Source organism: Saccostrea echinata, unplaced genomic scaffold (assembly GCF_033153115.1).
Source record: "Saccostrea echinata isolate AGI-Se365-2 ecotype Australia unplaced genomic scaffold, CSIRO_AGI_Sech_v1 ptg000001l, whole genome shotgun sequence".
Lineage (NCBI taxonomy): Eukaryota > Metazoa > Mollusca > Bivalvia > Ostreida > Ostreidae > Saccostrea > Saccostrea echinata.
Window position 1 is genome coordinate 30,528,162 of NW_026889750.1, and position 17,479 is coordinate 30,545,640.

At 36.5% G+C, this 17,479-nt stretch overlaps 1 protein-coding gene and 1 pseudogene across 1 annotated transcript in view; both read left to right on the forward strand.

The window, feature by feature from the left end:
* Positions 1-17,479, forward strand: part of LOC133196715 (adhesion G protein-coupled receptor B1-like) — a 186,954-nt gene that overhangs the window by 12,421 nt on the left and 157,054 nt on the right. Inside the window, exon 2 of the mRNA XM_061332576.1 lies at positions 10,606-10,728. Within this exon, the coding sequence (XP_061188560.1) occupies positions 10,626-10,728 (103 nt within the window). The 5' untranslated portion in view covers positions 10,606-10,625. The remainder of the gene's footprint in view (positions 1-10,605; positions 10,729-17,479) is intronic.
* LOC133181261 (uncharacterized) lies at positions 352-5,565 on the forward strand (annotated as a pseudogene).

Below are 17,479 nucleotides of genomic sequence, written 5' to 3' on the forward strand. Positions count from 1 at the left end.
TGTTGAGGAGATTTGCTAATAAAAAATCTACATTGAGGTGAAAGTACGAAATGAAATTAGAGAGAGGGAGGCTAAAGAGAGATCTCGAGAGAGAGAGAGAAAAGCTGAATCAGCATTTTCAGTGAAATGATAGTTAAATTATTGTTGGGAAGGAATTTAAAAAAAAAAGAAAGAAAGAAAGAGAAGAGACGAATAGAAAGGGAATGGTTACATAACAATGAAAAGAAAACTGAGCTCATACTAAGATGAAAATATCTATGTTATTAATGCAAATGTTGAAATAGATGTTGAGAATGTACTGTTTTAAACGTGCAGATCACTTTGTAAAAGTATTCTGTTTTCTTTGTATAGATGCCATCTGCGGTACTGCGAAAGAGAAATTCATTAAGGGGGAAAGACATTTTCCCTCTAATTAAACGTGTCAGGGCAGCTGAGGAACCAGTTGGAACGCTGGCGAGGATCAAAGTGAACACCCCTATGGAGAGCATGGGGCGAGAAGAGATGAACGCCGCCTTTGAAGGTCTTACAGGCGAATCAGCAGAGGAATGTCTCCAGATTGTTGGAGGGAGACAAAAAGATGATCTCAGAAAGCTCTTGCATTATACGATCTTATATGCAAATGAGGTCGGCCAACCAGATGGCCAGGATTTAGAGACTGATGAATCGGTAAATCGAAATGACAATTTAAAAAAAATGTAAATTATATATACATGTATATATATTAAGTTTCAATTTAAAGTTTGAATACTGTCTATCAGTTGAAGTGGATAGAGTCTAGTAGATTCGTGTCAAAATGATTTCGCGATTAATTATTAATGATCGATTAATTATATAGAAAACTTGACTCTAGATGTTGTTATATTTTATATGTGTTGTTCTAAAATTGTGTAATTACTTAGGCGGGAACCGAGCCTTTGGCCAAGAAACAAAAGAAATCGTAACAGGGATTAGAAAAGAGAATCCAGGACCTAGAAAAGTCAAAAAAGAATGAAGAAGAGGAAGAAATCGGGAATTTAAAAGCTAAGGTGAGGGGTTTGTGCATGCAGACAGAACCAAGCCTCCCATAGATTTTGGTCTGTATAGAGGAGCTAGCAAGAACTGCACGGAAATCTAATCATGAGGAGGCGGCTGTGTTTGAAGAGCTGTCAAGACAGGCTAATTGTAATAAGGATAAATTAGATATTCCATCCTTTTGCATGAGTGTGCTTGGGGGGAAGGTGACTGATGCCGTGAGTAAAGCCTTGAAAGTAAAGTCGGAGTCGGGGGAAGGTGGTTGCTAGGAAAAAGTTTCGGAGACACAACATCAGTCCCCTTTGATGAATTTATTCCCCCACCCAAATCATACTTACTGGGGATTTGGACAGGGAAATTTCCCTCCTCCAATGTACCCATACGGGGGTGTAGCGGGATATTCTGGGTATAGAAAGTACCAAAGAGGTTCAGGCCGGGGTCAATCTTCCAAAGGAAATTGTCTGTTTTGCGGAGCGTCTGGCCATTACGTTCGTGATTGCCCAAAAATGAAAGCGGCGAGGGGAAAGTAATGAAATATTTGAGAGTGTGACAATTGTGCAACCTTTTTTGTAATATAGGCTTAAAAAAGTGTCCATTGGAATGGTATAATCTATGTAACTATGCGTGATTTTATTGTACGTTTTAATCTGTTTTGAAATGATATTAAAATAAAACCCGATAAATTTTATTTTACATTAGCTTGTATCCTTTAACCTGACATCCGGGGACTCTAAAGCCCTAGTGAGCTCGCTCACGTGGATGGCAGGTTTGGGATCCAATCTTCAGTGTTAATTAATAGAGATGCTTGAGTTAAAATAATTTTCTTTATCCTAACAGGAATTTGAGATTGAAGTCCCGGAATGGGAAAGATGTGAGTCATTTGATCGGGAGAAAATTGTATTGGAAAAGAGAGGGCATCCTGCGTGGATAACACTGAAAGAAAGCGATTCCAAGCCTGCATTCCACGTAAATGAACAATTTAAGTTGTATGATGATAAAATTGAAAGATTGGGTGATATGGTTGTGAGAAATCCAGATACTTTTGTGTCCGGTGAAATTCATAATTGTTCATATGAATGGTTGAATATTACTGGAAAAATATCTGATAACTTGTCTGAAACGGTCCAGAATTGGGTGGACTCAGGGATTGACACACAATCGTTTATGCGCTCATTTAAAGGGAATTATAAAGGGAGATCTTCTGATTCAGATATTCCACCAAAACAGTATTTCCCCAATTCGTTGTCCTGTAAAGCGTACACCTCCTTTATAAGAAAAGAAATACATGTAACTGAAAGGTTGAAAAATGGATCATTTAGGTTATGGGGTAGAGTAGGTGAATGCGCTCTCCCTAAGGTTATTATGCCTTTTACTGTTGAACCTAGTAAACCTAGACTCTGTCATAATGCACGTTATATAAATCTGTGGACTAGAGATTTGCCTTTCACTCTCGACAGTCTGAAAGATGTTCATAGATTAGTAGAAAAGGACTCGTACGTGATACGTTGTGATGAGAAATCGGGGTATGATCACATAAAACTTAAAAAGGAATCAGAAGAATATTTTGGAGTTCAGTTTGGGGGCTGGATATTTACATATACAACACTGCCTTTTGGGTGGAACCCCCCCCCCCCCCCCCGTATATATATCAAACGCTAAGTATGCAAGTTACGTCGATGTTCAGAGATCTAGGGTTGAATACACTTCAATATATAGATGACAGGTTTATGGTTTTTAATTCAGACACTCGAAGTTGTACAGCATTTCAGCATACTACCATTCACAGTCCCTTGGAAATGGTTGCTAGGGTTGTAACTCGTTTGACAACTCTGGGTTACACGCTGGCATTGAAGAAATGTTAGTTAATTCCGTCGACTTTGGTGAAGTACTTGGAGTTTTATGTTGATTCCATGAAACAAGCATATCTATTACCAGAGGATAAGAAGGAAACATTTATTGCGCTCAGAGAGACAATTTTGAGTCATGATGATGTTGAAGTTAGAACTCTTCAAAGATTTGCAGGGAAATGTGTATCAATGTCGTTAGTCATACCTGGTGCTAAACGTTATACTCGTGAGATAAATGCAGCTATTTCGCTGGGTTTAAGAAACAGTAGAAAAATTAAAATGACTGGAGCTTTATATGAGGAGGTTAAATACTGGCGTTTCGTCGGTAGTTGGAAAGGGTGTGCACCATGGAGGTCAGAGAGGCACTTGCAAGTCTCGATCTCAACGGATGCATCGTTATTTCGTTATGGGGTAGCAGTTATGTCTGGGAAAGAATAAGGTGATGTTTTTGGTGATTTTTGGTCTGAAGGGGATGTTAGGCCTATTCATCAGAAGGAGGCGTCAGCTGTTCTTACGGCTTTACAATCTTTGAAATCGGATGTTAAAGACCATAGGGTCGATTTGTTTGTTGATAACATGACGGTTGTATTTGCTTGGGAGAATCAGGGATCAAGGGATGTCCAGTTGAAAGAATTTTTTCAGATGGTCTGTGCTCTGAATATAGATTTAAAGTTGCACTATTTTAAGTTAAAATCAAATATGGCGGATTACCCATCAAGAAAAATTTCTTATGCTGATACCATGTTGACTGTTGAGACATGGGGTTTAGTGGAAAGCGTATTCGGACCACATTCTGTGGATCTAATGGCAACTGATTCCAATGCAATGAGGGATTCAGATGGGAATCAGTTACGTCATTTCACGCAATACCCATCCCCTCAGTCCGCTGGTGTTAATGTCTTTGCACAAGAGATTTCAAAAGAAACAAATCCATATGTGTTTCCTCCTTTTAGCCTTATATTACCCGTATTGTGTTTATTAAGGGAACATAAGATCAAACGATGTACCGTGGTAGTACCAACCATGATACCGAAACCGGTATGGTGGCCTCTATTAATGTCATTTTGTGTCGCATCCATAACACTGGGAGAGAAAGGGGACAAAAACATACTTAAGCATCCCTCTAAATTTGGTTTTACAAATGATGGGATGGGTCTAAAATAGAATTTGAAAGCCTATAAATGGATTTTAGTTCTTAAAAATTGAACATATGGTTTACAGTTTCAGGTTTCCTCGGGAGAATCCATTGATTTGTTTGATATAGACGATTGATTGATTGATTGTATGTTGTTTTACGTCCCATTCGAGAATTTTTCACTCATATAGAGACGTCACCATATACCGGTGAAGGGCTTCAAATTTTGACCTTTACTCGGCACTCAGGGCCATTGAGCAGTGAGGGATCTTTATCGTGCCAACGCCTGCTTGACAGGGGGCCTCGGTTTTTAAGGTCTCATCCAAAGAACCCGCAACTTTCACTTCAAAGTGCCGAGCGCATGGCGAAGGAACAGTTGCTACCCATTTTTTATCGACTTAGGTCAGTCGCGGCCGAGATACGAACTCACGACCTCCCGATCACGGAGCGAGCGCTCTACCGACTGAGCTACCGTGAACGGTTTGATATAGACGAAAGGCTAAATATCTTGAAGTCTCAAGGAGAGGAGTCGACACATGCAAAGAAACGCAAACGTTTAGAAATTCGATTTAAATTTTTTTTTGTCAGCTTAACCACATGCACCAACTGTTTTGTCGGTTACACCTAAAGATATTTGTAGGTTTTTAGTATGGAATGATAAGTTTGGTAAAACTCAAATTCATGGAATGTCATGTCCACATATTGGGAAATATGGTATATAAATGCGGTTGTGCAAGATTAGCGGCAGGAACAGTGCATGGCATGATTCAAAACCTGTCTGAAATTTTGTGTATGCATGGTAGGGGTCGTTCATGGGATATAGGCACAGGCATGGGGAATCCATGCCTATCTCCAGAAGTTCAATGTTATGAGAAATCCTGTTAAGATGAGCAAGCAAAATCTCGCATTTTATTCTTGGGAAAACTGCAAAAGATATCCTTATATATTGACAGAGAACTGTCTCGTAATGATATATCATTGAGAGAAAAATATGTACTTGTGCGAGACCAGGCAGTATTTAAATTGCAATTTTTTGCAGGCGATAGGGCAAATGACGTGTCTAACATTCTGTCACAAGAAGTTAAAACATTGCCAGATTCGTTAGGGTTCGTGTTTAATCACACGTACGGGAAAACATTTCGAGGAGATGGACTGTGTAATATTTTTGTTATTAAAAGATCTAAAGATAAAGTAATATGTCCTGTTTTGGGACTTGAACGTTATTATAAATGGACAAGTGATAATGGGATAAACATAAAATTAGGTCATTTGTTCAGACCAGTTACTGGGAAGGGTAGAATTTTGAATGACAAGTTAGGATATTCAGCCATATATGAAAGACTGAAATGCTATTTAGTTACATTAGGAATACATGAGGGAGAGACACCACATAGTTTAAGAGGTGGTTTTGCTATCACAATGGCCGTTTCGGGTGCGGTCAAGGGTCCTGGGGAACTCATGCACCATGTAGGATGGTCAACGGAAGGTTCGGCACTCTATTATAGTAGGTCAAAATCGTTGTCAGATGCAAGTAGAGTAGCCGGAAATATTACCAAGATTACCTGCCTTTAAATGATGTAAATGCATGTTACAACATGTTACTAAAATCATGTTATCACAGTCATAATACACTAATGTATAGTTATTAAATTGTATAGTAAATTTTTATTGTATTTGAATACTTAAACCTTATTGAATGTTAACCAAAGGAAAATAAATAAATAAATACATAAAAGTTAATTATTTTGGAGGATTGAGTATTGGGAGAGGTTGGTTATTGATGGGGTGCAATACCAAATAGAAGGAATAATATGGACCAGGAAGATTTTTCTAATTCTGATTTCAACCCAGTACTTAATACAGAAGTGCATATGAGGTTCAGATAGTTCTCAGTGGTGATATATTAAGATCCTTAGGTTGCAGTTTGGAATCCAACTGCGAGATTTGGAGACCGGCTTTTGGACGAGACCGTTTAAACCGGTCTTGTCACAGAAGGTGCTGGCACGAGAAAGATCTCTCACTGCTCAGTGGACATAATTGATGCAACGACTGTACAACCGAAAAAGAAACTCACAATAAACTCTGCACATCCTTACAAGATGACTCAAATAAATAACAATTCGAAGGAGCGGGTCAATGTTCTAAACGATAAGGAACAACAGCAGCCGCCCACTCAGTCATATGGCTCCCATCCACACAAACACCCCCGTCTTCTATGCCAGAAACGGTAAGCAGATCTACTGATGCTAGAGGGGAGGATACTTTTGAGGGTGTTACCTACAACGGAACGCACGCTAATATATATCCGGAATAGGCCCGCGGCCCACACAGCTCGGCATGATCAACTTTCTTTAAGACAGAGGCATATCCGTTTCCCTGTGTTAATTGCGATGTTGCAATCGTATCTGAACACAAACTCAAGTCAAATAATGCTACATATTTAGACTCAATCCATTGTAATTATTTAAGTTGTGTTCGTACAGAATCCATTGTTGAAAATACCCAATTTTCACGTTATTTAGGTAAAGGTGGAGTTGGAATTATGAATTAAAAAAATCTAAAACAGTCTGTATGTGAGAAACAGAAATAGACTCATCACGTATAATAGGATTAGAAATCAAAGAATCATGCGAACGTTCCCTGTATATCCTTGGTGCTTATCTTCCGGCAGATAATGTTATCCAGTCCTATGCTAATCAGTTAAGCTTACTTTAAGATCTTGAAGTTCACTTCTCATCCATAGAAGATGTAGTTATTGGGGGTGACTTCAATGCTAGCTGTTATGACACAGCCTCTGGTCATGTTAATGTGTACAAATCTAGTTTGCTCAGTTTATAACTTCATAGGATGCTCCCGCGTCGATTTCAACGCATCTGGTTCACAATTTATTTTTCTGCAAACGAAGTCTATACTTGATAATATATTTTGTAGCAATTCACTTTGCGAGCATGGTAAAACGTATCATGTGTTTGAGGTAGGCTTAATTAGCTGTACATCTGACCACCTTCCTGTTTCCATGGTTCTTGATCATAATGTTAGTAATCGTACTTAAGATAAAGGATTTCAATGTTTACCAGCATGGCATAAAACTGACTCTTGTAAAATCTAATCATATCAAGATTTTGTTTCAAAAGAATCTAGTATATTGCTACAAAGAAACCTTGATTGTGTTAATGATACTGATGTTTTTTTTTTTTGTTTTGAACTTAACTTTCTGTTAGGCAATGCTGCATCCCAGTATATCCCTGTCTAAATATAAACCATATCTAAAACCGGAATGGACACCAAAAGTAAAACAACCCCATGATGCAGAACGACAAAAAAGGCAGGATATGGTTAAGTGAAGGTCGTTCAAGCGGTATGTGTCACGAATTCTATCGAAACTATAAGCGCGCCAAAAGGGACTTTCGTAAAGAGCTTCAATCTGCGCAATACGATTTCTTGACAAGTGTATTTAAGGACATCGATGAAGCTTCTTAGTGTGATGTGCGACTCTTTTGGAAGCTCATTAAACGACAAAGACCTCGTAGCTCTCAAATATATCCTGAAATAGAACTTGGAGATGTTACCTATTCAAACCCTGAGGATATAGCTAACTGCTTTGCGCATCACTTCGAACATATCTACAATCCGCAGGATAATGAAACCTTCAGCTCTGACTTCTTCCAATTTATCGAAAATTCTTACTACGATCTGAAATCAACTGCCAAAATTCTGACTGATAAATCCTTTCCAGGTCACCAACGACGAAATTTCCGCAATCATTAGTGAGTTAAAACGCAGAAAAGCTCCCGGGTAGACAAAATCCACAACGAACATATTGTCTACGGAGGCTCAGGACTCAAACTGTGTATACAACATCTTTTTAACTCTATTATTAAAATAGTCCAAATCTCAGATTCCTGGAAAAAAGACATTATTGTCCCTTTACACACTATACACAAGGGAAGCAACAAAGTACGGAAATTACCTAACAGTCATAGACCAATACCCTAACAAAAAATACTATAGTTAACTATAGTTTACTATAGATAACTTTAGTAAATCAAAGTGTCCAAGTTATCAATATAGTAAATCAAAGTTTTCAAAGTGATCACTATAGTGTCAAAGTGATCACTATAGTAAATCAAAGTTTTCAAAGTTATCACTATAGTAAATTAAATTTTTCACTATAGTAAATCAAAGTTTTCATAGTTATCAATTTAGTTAATCAAAGTATCAAAGTTATCACTATACTAAATCAAAGTGTCAAAGTTATCACTATAGTAAATCAAAGTTTTCTTAGTGTCAAAGTTATCACTATAGTTAACTAAAGTAAACTATAGTATTTTTTTTGTTAGGGTAACTTTACTTCCGTGAATACTTAAGATTTTCGAGAAACTGCTACTACTCAGGATTAAAACACATGTTCTTTCCACTATTGATTTTCCAAACACACAGCAACAAGGATTCCAGCAAAACGTCGGCTGCCTCACTTCATCTTTCAACCTTCAAGAAACCATATATCACAATATAGAACTCGGTAGTCCGGTATACGTCGCTTTCCTGGATAACCAGAAAGCGTTCGACACAGTGTGGAGACACGGCCTTATGTTTAAGCTACACCGACTGGGAGTTGCTGGTCGTCTTCGGCCTCTTATGGACGACTGTCATACAAATACCCCCTGCTCTATCGCAGTAAACTACGTAAATTCGGACTAGTTTCCTGTGTCTCAAGGTGTACGTCAAGGTGGGATACTTTCGACATTCCTTTACTTAGTTTTTATCAACTACCTGCTTCTTGAAATTCAAGGTCAGTGTCCCAGTATGGGCATCTACAACATTACAAGTTCCAATCCTGCCCTCGCGGATGACAATTCCTGCATCGGGCTATCATCCTGCAGCAATCCAAAACATTCTTACCACAGCATATGACTATTCGAGCGTTATTCGATTTTCCAAAACATCCACCAACAATCACGATTCTTTAATATGGTTTCTTGGCAGAGACCCTGTCTATTTATCTAAAACGTACAACCATCTAGAATTCTTCAATCCAAACTTACCCATACAGAGAAAATTGCCAATGCGTGCAGGAAAGTTCGACAAGCTTATTTTGCCCTCAAAATACAAGAACACTTAACCCAGTTACCAAATTGCGGCTATACACCAGAATTGTTCTCCTTTCCACTTTGTACGGATGTGAGCGTTGGTGCAATTTAGATCAACGAGATCTTGAAACCCTTAACACCTTTCAACACTTTATATGCAAACATGCAATTCGTCTGCCAAAAGACACTAAATCTGATATTTGTGAATTCTTACTTGGACTTCTCCCGATTTCATCTGAAATTGACAAAGGAAAACTGCAATTTTTCGGCCGTTTATGCGAACTGTACACCAAAACTCTCACCACACAGATATTTCTCCACCGGTTTTTTTCTTACATGCAGTCTCCCGAACATAAAAATTATGGTTTTATCGACGATGCCATGGGTCTCTTGTTAAAGTATAACCTTCATCAACACCTGTTAATATACTTACAAGATGGTTACTTTCCTCTAAAGTACCTGTGGAAAAGGTGTGTCAAAGCAGCTGTCACGAATTTATACCTAGAAGCAAGACGTCAACGGATGTTTTCAGATCTTTCCTTTCTTCTTTTCCATACAATAAATGCAGGGAGACCGCCGCAAACTATCTGGAAAATTCCAGGCAACATCCATAAAATAGAAATCTGTAAATTTATTGCCAACTATGGACTCTTCCAGACTCTCCTCCAAAACCTTGTCTTCTCTGCAAAGAAAACTTCAGAAACATTTTTGAGCATATTTTTACAACATGTCTTGGCACAACCGCCTTCCGCGAGGCATGATGGGACACAATGATTGATGACTTGGACATTATACTAAGTGCCAAACTCTCCGGTCTCTGTCCACGTGACCTATATCTTTTTCTGCTAGGCACTAGATCTTTCTCAGGCATTCTATCTCATTTTGATAAGTCATGTTTGCAAATTTTCGGTTCCTCAGGCATACACCAGCATGGTTTAACAGACAACTGCGTTGTATACATTTATAGTCTGCCATATTTATTCCTGATGTTAAAAAGATCTGTTTTGTACATATATGTTATACGTAATTTGTACATCGCTCCTGTCAGCAACCTTGTTCTTACCTTTGTGCATCGCTCCTGTCAGCAACCCTGTTCTTACTTTTGTGCATCGCTCCTGTCAGCAACCTTGTTCTTACCTGTTGTAATTTAATTAATACATGTAATTTTCTCCTGTTTTCCCCCTTATGACGAGATAGATAGATAGATAGATAGATAATGTTCCCATAATTTGATGTATTCTTATTCATGCAATCTCCTATAGGAGGAAATAAAGATAGAATGAATGAATGAGCCTTCCACCGGAAAATGCTGAAAGGGGTGAAAAATTCAAGAAAGCAAACACACAAACAAATGCATACTAAAAAGCAAATTAAATGTACAAATAGTTCGGACATTCTTTGAAAATTGACCTGATTCAAAGCAAAATGATGCAGATATTAAAAAAAATGTCTTTTGATGCCCAGCATTAAAATTGTTGGTATTTGATTATAATTCACTTTACAAATCCACATTTTTTTCCAGCGGTTGCTGGAATTGTGTGTATGTCTGACGCGCGTTGCAGAAATGTGATGCAGGTTGCGAATGACGAGGAAGCTTACTGTCAGTACAATGTCTTTCACGTTGGTTGCTGCCATGTCAGAAAAAGTATGGAGCCTGACAATCAAGATCATATTAATTGCCAGTGATTTTTATGTCATCACCTGAGTAAACTCAGGCGACCCATTGCTATCTGTTTTTGTCCGTCGTCGTGCGATGTACGTTAACATTTGAACATTTTTAGCTTCTACTCCGAAACCGCTCAATTATTTTAAACCAATTTTGGCATATAGCATCTATGGGTGAAAGGAAACAGAATTTGTGAATTTCATGGTCCCTGTCCCTCTGGGGCCTGAGGGATGGGACCAAAACCACTAAAATTAATGCAATCTTTAAAAATTTTCTTCTTTACGCCTGGACATCAAGCAGTCAAATTGTTGGCATAATTATAATAAGGATTGAGTCCTCTACCAAAATTGGGAAATTCATGGCCCCAGGGCCAGGTGTTCTGGTGCTAGGGTAGGGCTCTGTTGAATATATAGTGAAAATGCATTATTTCTTTAAAAATCGTTTTCCTTGCTCCTGGGTATTATGCAAACAAACTAAATGCATAGTAATGTAAGCAAAGGTTGCCTCTTCCAAATTTGTAAATTTCATGGCCCCTTGGTCAGGGTTTCTGGTGTTAGGGCGGAGCTCTATTGATTATTTCTTGAAAATGCATTTATTCTTTGAAAATCTTCTCTGCTCCTGGGTATTAAGCCGATGTACCAAGTACATAGTTATGACAAAGAAATGTGCCTCTTCCAAAATTCTGAATTTCTTGGCCCCTGGGTGAGGGGCTCTGGTTTTAGGGTGGGGCCCTATTGGTCATATAGTGAAAATGCATGAACTCTTTAAAAATCTGCTTTTTTCCCCCTGTATAAAGAAGATAAACTAAGTGCATGGGGGTGGGCCAGTGCTGTATTAATTATATTGTGATTATATTGTGAAAGGGCATTATTTCTTTGTAAATCTTCTTCTCTGCTCCTAGGTATTTAGCGGATAAACCAAGTATATAATTATGATGACAAAGGGCACCTCTTCCTAAATTGTTTTTTGACCCCTTGGTCAGGGGTTCTGGTGTTAGGGAGGGGCTCTATTGATCATATAGTGAAAATGCACAAATTCTTTATAATTCTTCTCTCCCCCTTAATATAGGGTGAGGGGTTCAGCGGGGGTGGGGGCTTTATTGATTTTATAATGAAAGTGCATTATTTCTTTAAAGATCTTCTCTGCTCCTAGTTATGATGAGCAAAAATTATCCAAAATTATGAATATCTTGGCCCTGGGTCAAGGGTTCTGGTGTTAGGGTGGGACATTAATTCTTTAAAAATCTTCTCTCTCCCTGTATATAAAGCAGATAAACTAATTGCATGGTTATGATGATCAATGGTGCCTCTTACAAGATTGTGAAATTTCTGGCCCAAGGGTGAGAGGTTCAACGGCAAAGGGGGAGGGCTCGATTGATTATATAGTGGAAGTGCATTATTTCTTTGAAAACCTTCATCTCCGCTCCTAGGTATTAAGAAGGTAAAAAAAAATATAGTTGTGATGAGCAAGGGTGCCTCTTCCAAAATTGTGAAAGCGGTCCCATGGTCAGGGATTCTGGTGTTACATTGTAGGACGGGGCTCGATTGATTATACAGTGAACGTGCATTATTTTTTGGAATCTACTTCTCTGTCCCTGGCTATTTAGCAGAAAAACCAAGTATATAGTTATGATGAGCAAGGGTAACTCTTGCAAAATTGTGATTATCTTGGCCCCATGATCAGAGGTTTCGGTATAAGGGTGCCGCTGTATTGAATCTTTAGTGAAAATGGATTATTTCCATGAAAATCTTCTCTGCTCCTGGGCATCTAGGTGGCAAATAGAGTATAGGGTTGTAAGAAGCAGGGGTGTTTTTACCATATTTTGAAATTGTGTACCCTTTGGTCAATTTATTAATTTCTTCTGAAAGAAGTCATTCCCCTTTGCTATTCACCTATATATAACAGTTAATTACTGTAAATAATGCAACTTAAAGGGTCAATTGAATAACAGAAATTTTATATTTAGTACAAAAGGACTTTCATAGTTTTTAATGGTCAGGAAAAGTTTTAAATAATTTTAAATAATAGATTAAATGAAAATGGGACAAAAATACCATATCTCTGTACAATAAATAATCTTTGAAGACCAAGAGAGGCCAATGCGAGGGCGAATTAAATGTGTTAACTGATAGTGCTCTAGCACTATTGTTTTGTTTAGTCCTCATAAGGATAGTGATACATTTGGGGAAAGTGCAGGCAAATAAATAGATCAACTTTTAAAATTTGTTATTGAGTACTAAATTAATATTTTGTTTATCCCTGATAATCCTATTTCTCTTGTTTTGGGGCAACATAGCTTTATTTATCAACCTATTTGTTTTTATCTATGGATCGTTACATTATACTCAGGTGACCGTTAAGGCCCTTGGGCCTCTTGTTAAATTTGTTTTTATTCCCTTTTATCTCTAACTGTCTTTTACAAAACATTTACCATTTCTTATGCAAAATTTATACACGAATAACAACTTTTGCAAAAGAATTATCAAAATGTTTATAAAGAACACATATCTGTAAAAATTATGGAATCAGTTTTATTTTAAACTAAATAAATAAAAATAAAACACTTATATACCGATAATTCGGGAGAATTTTTTTTTACTCTGAATGTTATAAATATTAGACCTAACTGAAATCGGAACTTATTTTTTCTTTTACTAGGATTAATTATCGAGAGAGAGAGAGATTAGATATATAAAACATAACCTGACAATGATCCTCATATCCTCAAATTATGCATGTCTTACTCAACCTTCGAGCATGTTTACTTAAATTGTCAATTAAGAGGCGATAAAACAAATGTAATTTATTGCTATCTGTCATTAGAGCCTGCACATTGGACACAGTGGAGTACTTGGGGGTCTTGTAGCGTGACTTGTGGATCAGGAGGAACAAGGACCTCTACAAGAAGTTGTACGGGATCAGGGTCATGTCAGGGTTCGTCTTCGAGGACAGAAGCTTGTAGTCAAACACGACATTGCCCAAGTAAATAGTTATGTCATGACAATTTTCGAATTTGAGATAATATTTTTTTTACATTCATTATTTGTATTCGATTAACAAAATTTTGAATAGAAAAAACAAATTTAAGAATTCAGTTTATATATTTGTTAACATTTTTAAGTTGATGTTATTTTGAGTGACTGGAGTAGTTGGACGTCCTGTAGTCAGACTTGTGGGTGGGGACAACAAAAAAGATCACGTGTCTGTTATCAACCACAGAATGGAGGTTCACAATGCAACGGAGATTTGAAAGACAGCAAATTTTGTCATGATAGATACTGTCCAGGTAAATATTTATTGGATCATATTTGAATCATATCTTAAAGGGTCATCTCATGAATATATACGTTTTCTTACAACAAGGACTGATCTGCTACCCCACACCTTCACAGACCTTTATTTATCAGATAACTGGGAAAGTTGGAGAACGAAAAATCCAAAGAAAATCAATTCATTTACATTTTGAGGATTTCTGGATTAATTCAGTGTGTATTTGAAATAATATTTAAGTTGATGGTTTTCTGAGTGACTGGAGTGGTTGGACGTCCTGTAGTCAGACTTGTGGGTGGGGCCAACAGACAAGGTCACGTGTCTGTCATCAACCACAGTATGGAGGTTCACATTGCATAGGTGATTTGACAGACGAAAAAGCATGTCATGTTGAACCCTGTCAAGGTAAATACCTATTGCATTTTTTTTTCAAACCTTTTTTGAAAAGCTGAATTCCTACTGCAGGAAAATAAGTTTTTTTCATAGTTTACTTCTGCTTCATAGAGTTTTAACGGAGTATATTTATAGAATTATATGCATCATATTAGATTCAAATTAAGTATTAAACAAGTAATGTTAAAGTCAATTTATTTCCAGGACCATTTTTTTTTCTAATGAAAATATTTGTTCTTTTCTTTTATAATGATGTTCAAGTGGTGATTACTCATGCGACGAATAAAAATATTTGAAAATATATCTTTCATTGATAAGGTATTTAGAACGAATCAGATGCTTATAGGCATAAATAAGACCAAACAAGGGACACAATTTTTTCACATAAATTTTCTTTTGAAACTCTAAGACTGCGTATTGTCAACTTAATGAGCTAGGGCCGTCAGGTTGTAGATTATTTAAAAAGAGAAAAAAATGTACAAATTTTAAGATTTAATTTGACTTTAGTTAATATGTGTGGTTATTGTATTGTATTGTAATATATTGTATGTGCAGATAAGAATCAATCAATTTAAAAGAAAGTCAGAAATTCAAGGTCATATTTGATATTTAAAAGATTTACCATTATAACAACAGCCCATCATTGAGTACACCTTTCCGTTGTTAACGAGAAGAATACTGGATTAGGAAACTAGGCACATCCTTTCTATATGGTAGCAAATGACAATGTCGATAGCTTTGGGAATCTTTCAAGTCAAGAGTGTAGCAATGTGAATGTCATGCGACTTTTTAACATTACATAGACTGTGAGAGGCGTAACCGTAGTCATGCACATCAGGCTTACAAGAAACCTATTATACACTATCTATGTCTCTTTTGATTCACTACTACCTTACATAAACAAGCAGTTAGTTATTTGTCACATTTGCTCAAAACTTTACTCTGTCCCTTTGAAAGTTTTAAATGGTCTTTTTGTATAGGACAAGGAACGTCCATATTTGGATTCTTCGACTCCAGAATGCAGACTTAGATCTCTGATGTGGGTATTGCAAATCATGGGCCTTTTAAACCGCCACGTTTTACGAAAGAGAATACTGCTCGAACAACCCTTTTGTTCCTTAAACAAAGAAATTGATGTAGTAATAGAGAGATGTTTCTGAATATGAATCGAATCCGAATCTGAAAATGAATCTGAAACGAATCTGAATCGGAGAGATTGCGATCCCGATTTGAAAATCGGAAAATAATAAGTTACGATGACGAGGAATATATCGAATTTAAATATGAAAAGTGTTTGATCCTCCTCTTTCTGAATTGAACTAGTCCATAATCATTTTTCCGAAAAACCATCGTCGGATACCCAAACGAGGTCACCCTTGGGTATCCGACGATGGCGAAATACAAGTACATGTATCTATGTTTCATACGTCTTTAAAATACCATGTAACAATAATGAAAAAAAAAAATTGGATGATTTTTATATTTTTGTCATTGGGTTGGGATATTATAAAAGGGACAAGTCAAATTCTATAGACTGAATAACACAACAGGTACCCTTTCAACTCACGGAAAAACCTGGTCGTAAAGTATCATTGTTGTATTATTCATTTACTTACATTTGTTCCTCGCAAGAATCGTGTTATGGACTCTATTTTTAAAAATATTTTGGTAAATGTATACATACAAGTCATTTTATATATTATATGTAATTGAAAATTATGTCGAATAAGACTGCGGAACATTAACTGGCAAAATTGGAAATATACTACGGAAGCGTATTAGTGCCACTTGGACACTTCTTTATTTTTCATTTTCCACACTGTAAATTTTACACTTTAATGTGTAAAATTTACACTTAAATGTGTAAAATTTACACTTTTATCTGTTTAATTCACATAATCAATTTGGCATCTTCATACATCTTAAGTAAGAAGCTTTAAAGCCCAAAAACCATGAATCCTGCATGTTAAATTTAATTTTTTATTAAACAATAAATGTGGAAAATAATTGCTTATCAGATATTATATGTATGGATATAATACAAATAGTAAGCAATCTAGTTTGACTGATATGAGACAGGATATTTTAAAAAATTATGAAGTCAGCGGATATTAAGAGCAAATCAAACAAAAACAATTTCTCAATGAATATGATATTGATATCATTATACGCAAATTCATTTGATGCGCTCAGCAGTTCAATTATTGATAGCATTAATTAAATTACATTTTACATGTAAAATTACATTTTACATGTATTACGGGCAACAATTGAAGTACTTATTGCATTGAGAATTTTTAAATAACCAACTAATATATTAATTAATAAAGTATATACGTGTATGAATAATTAAAGTATATGAGTTTATATTAATTTTGGAACAGCATAGAAATTAATATCCTTTGATTCAATGATATCTTTATTGTTACATTCTAAAATGACCGTAATTTTAACTGTTATATTTTTCATCATGATCATAGACTTATAAACTTGTATATCAATCTGAACTGCAAATGAGAAGACAAAAATATTTAAGGTATATATATTTTGCTGTTCGTCGCTCTTTACTATAGTACTAAAGAAATATACTGATTTGAAAGCAGATTCCCGATGTTTTGCTTGAGAAAATTACGAGGCCCATGAGCAAATCGCCCACCCTTACTTTTCATGTATACATGTATAAACTTTTATGCAAACATTTGCGATCATCTCAGTTTTAAACTATTCTTCAAATGTCATAAGTATATCACCATGAAACGACCGTTCAATCATTACAGATTACAGTACATATTAACAAAATGCTTTGTTCATGTGATAGTTTGTTTGTGTATTTGTGTGCTGACGTCATGCGCAAAGAAATCGAATGGCGAGGAGGCGACCTAATTCAAGTGATGCTTCATTTGTCGGTGATAGGGCCGTTTAAATGGCAATAGCATCATATTAGTGATGAAAAAGTTGTAGAAGAACCATCCCTTTACTGAGTTCTCGCGTCTCGGAAGTAAGATCCGCGAAATAAAGTTGTAAAAGGTAGGCAGAGTCTCGACACCAGCTGGTGTCGCTGAATTTC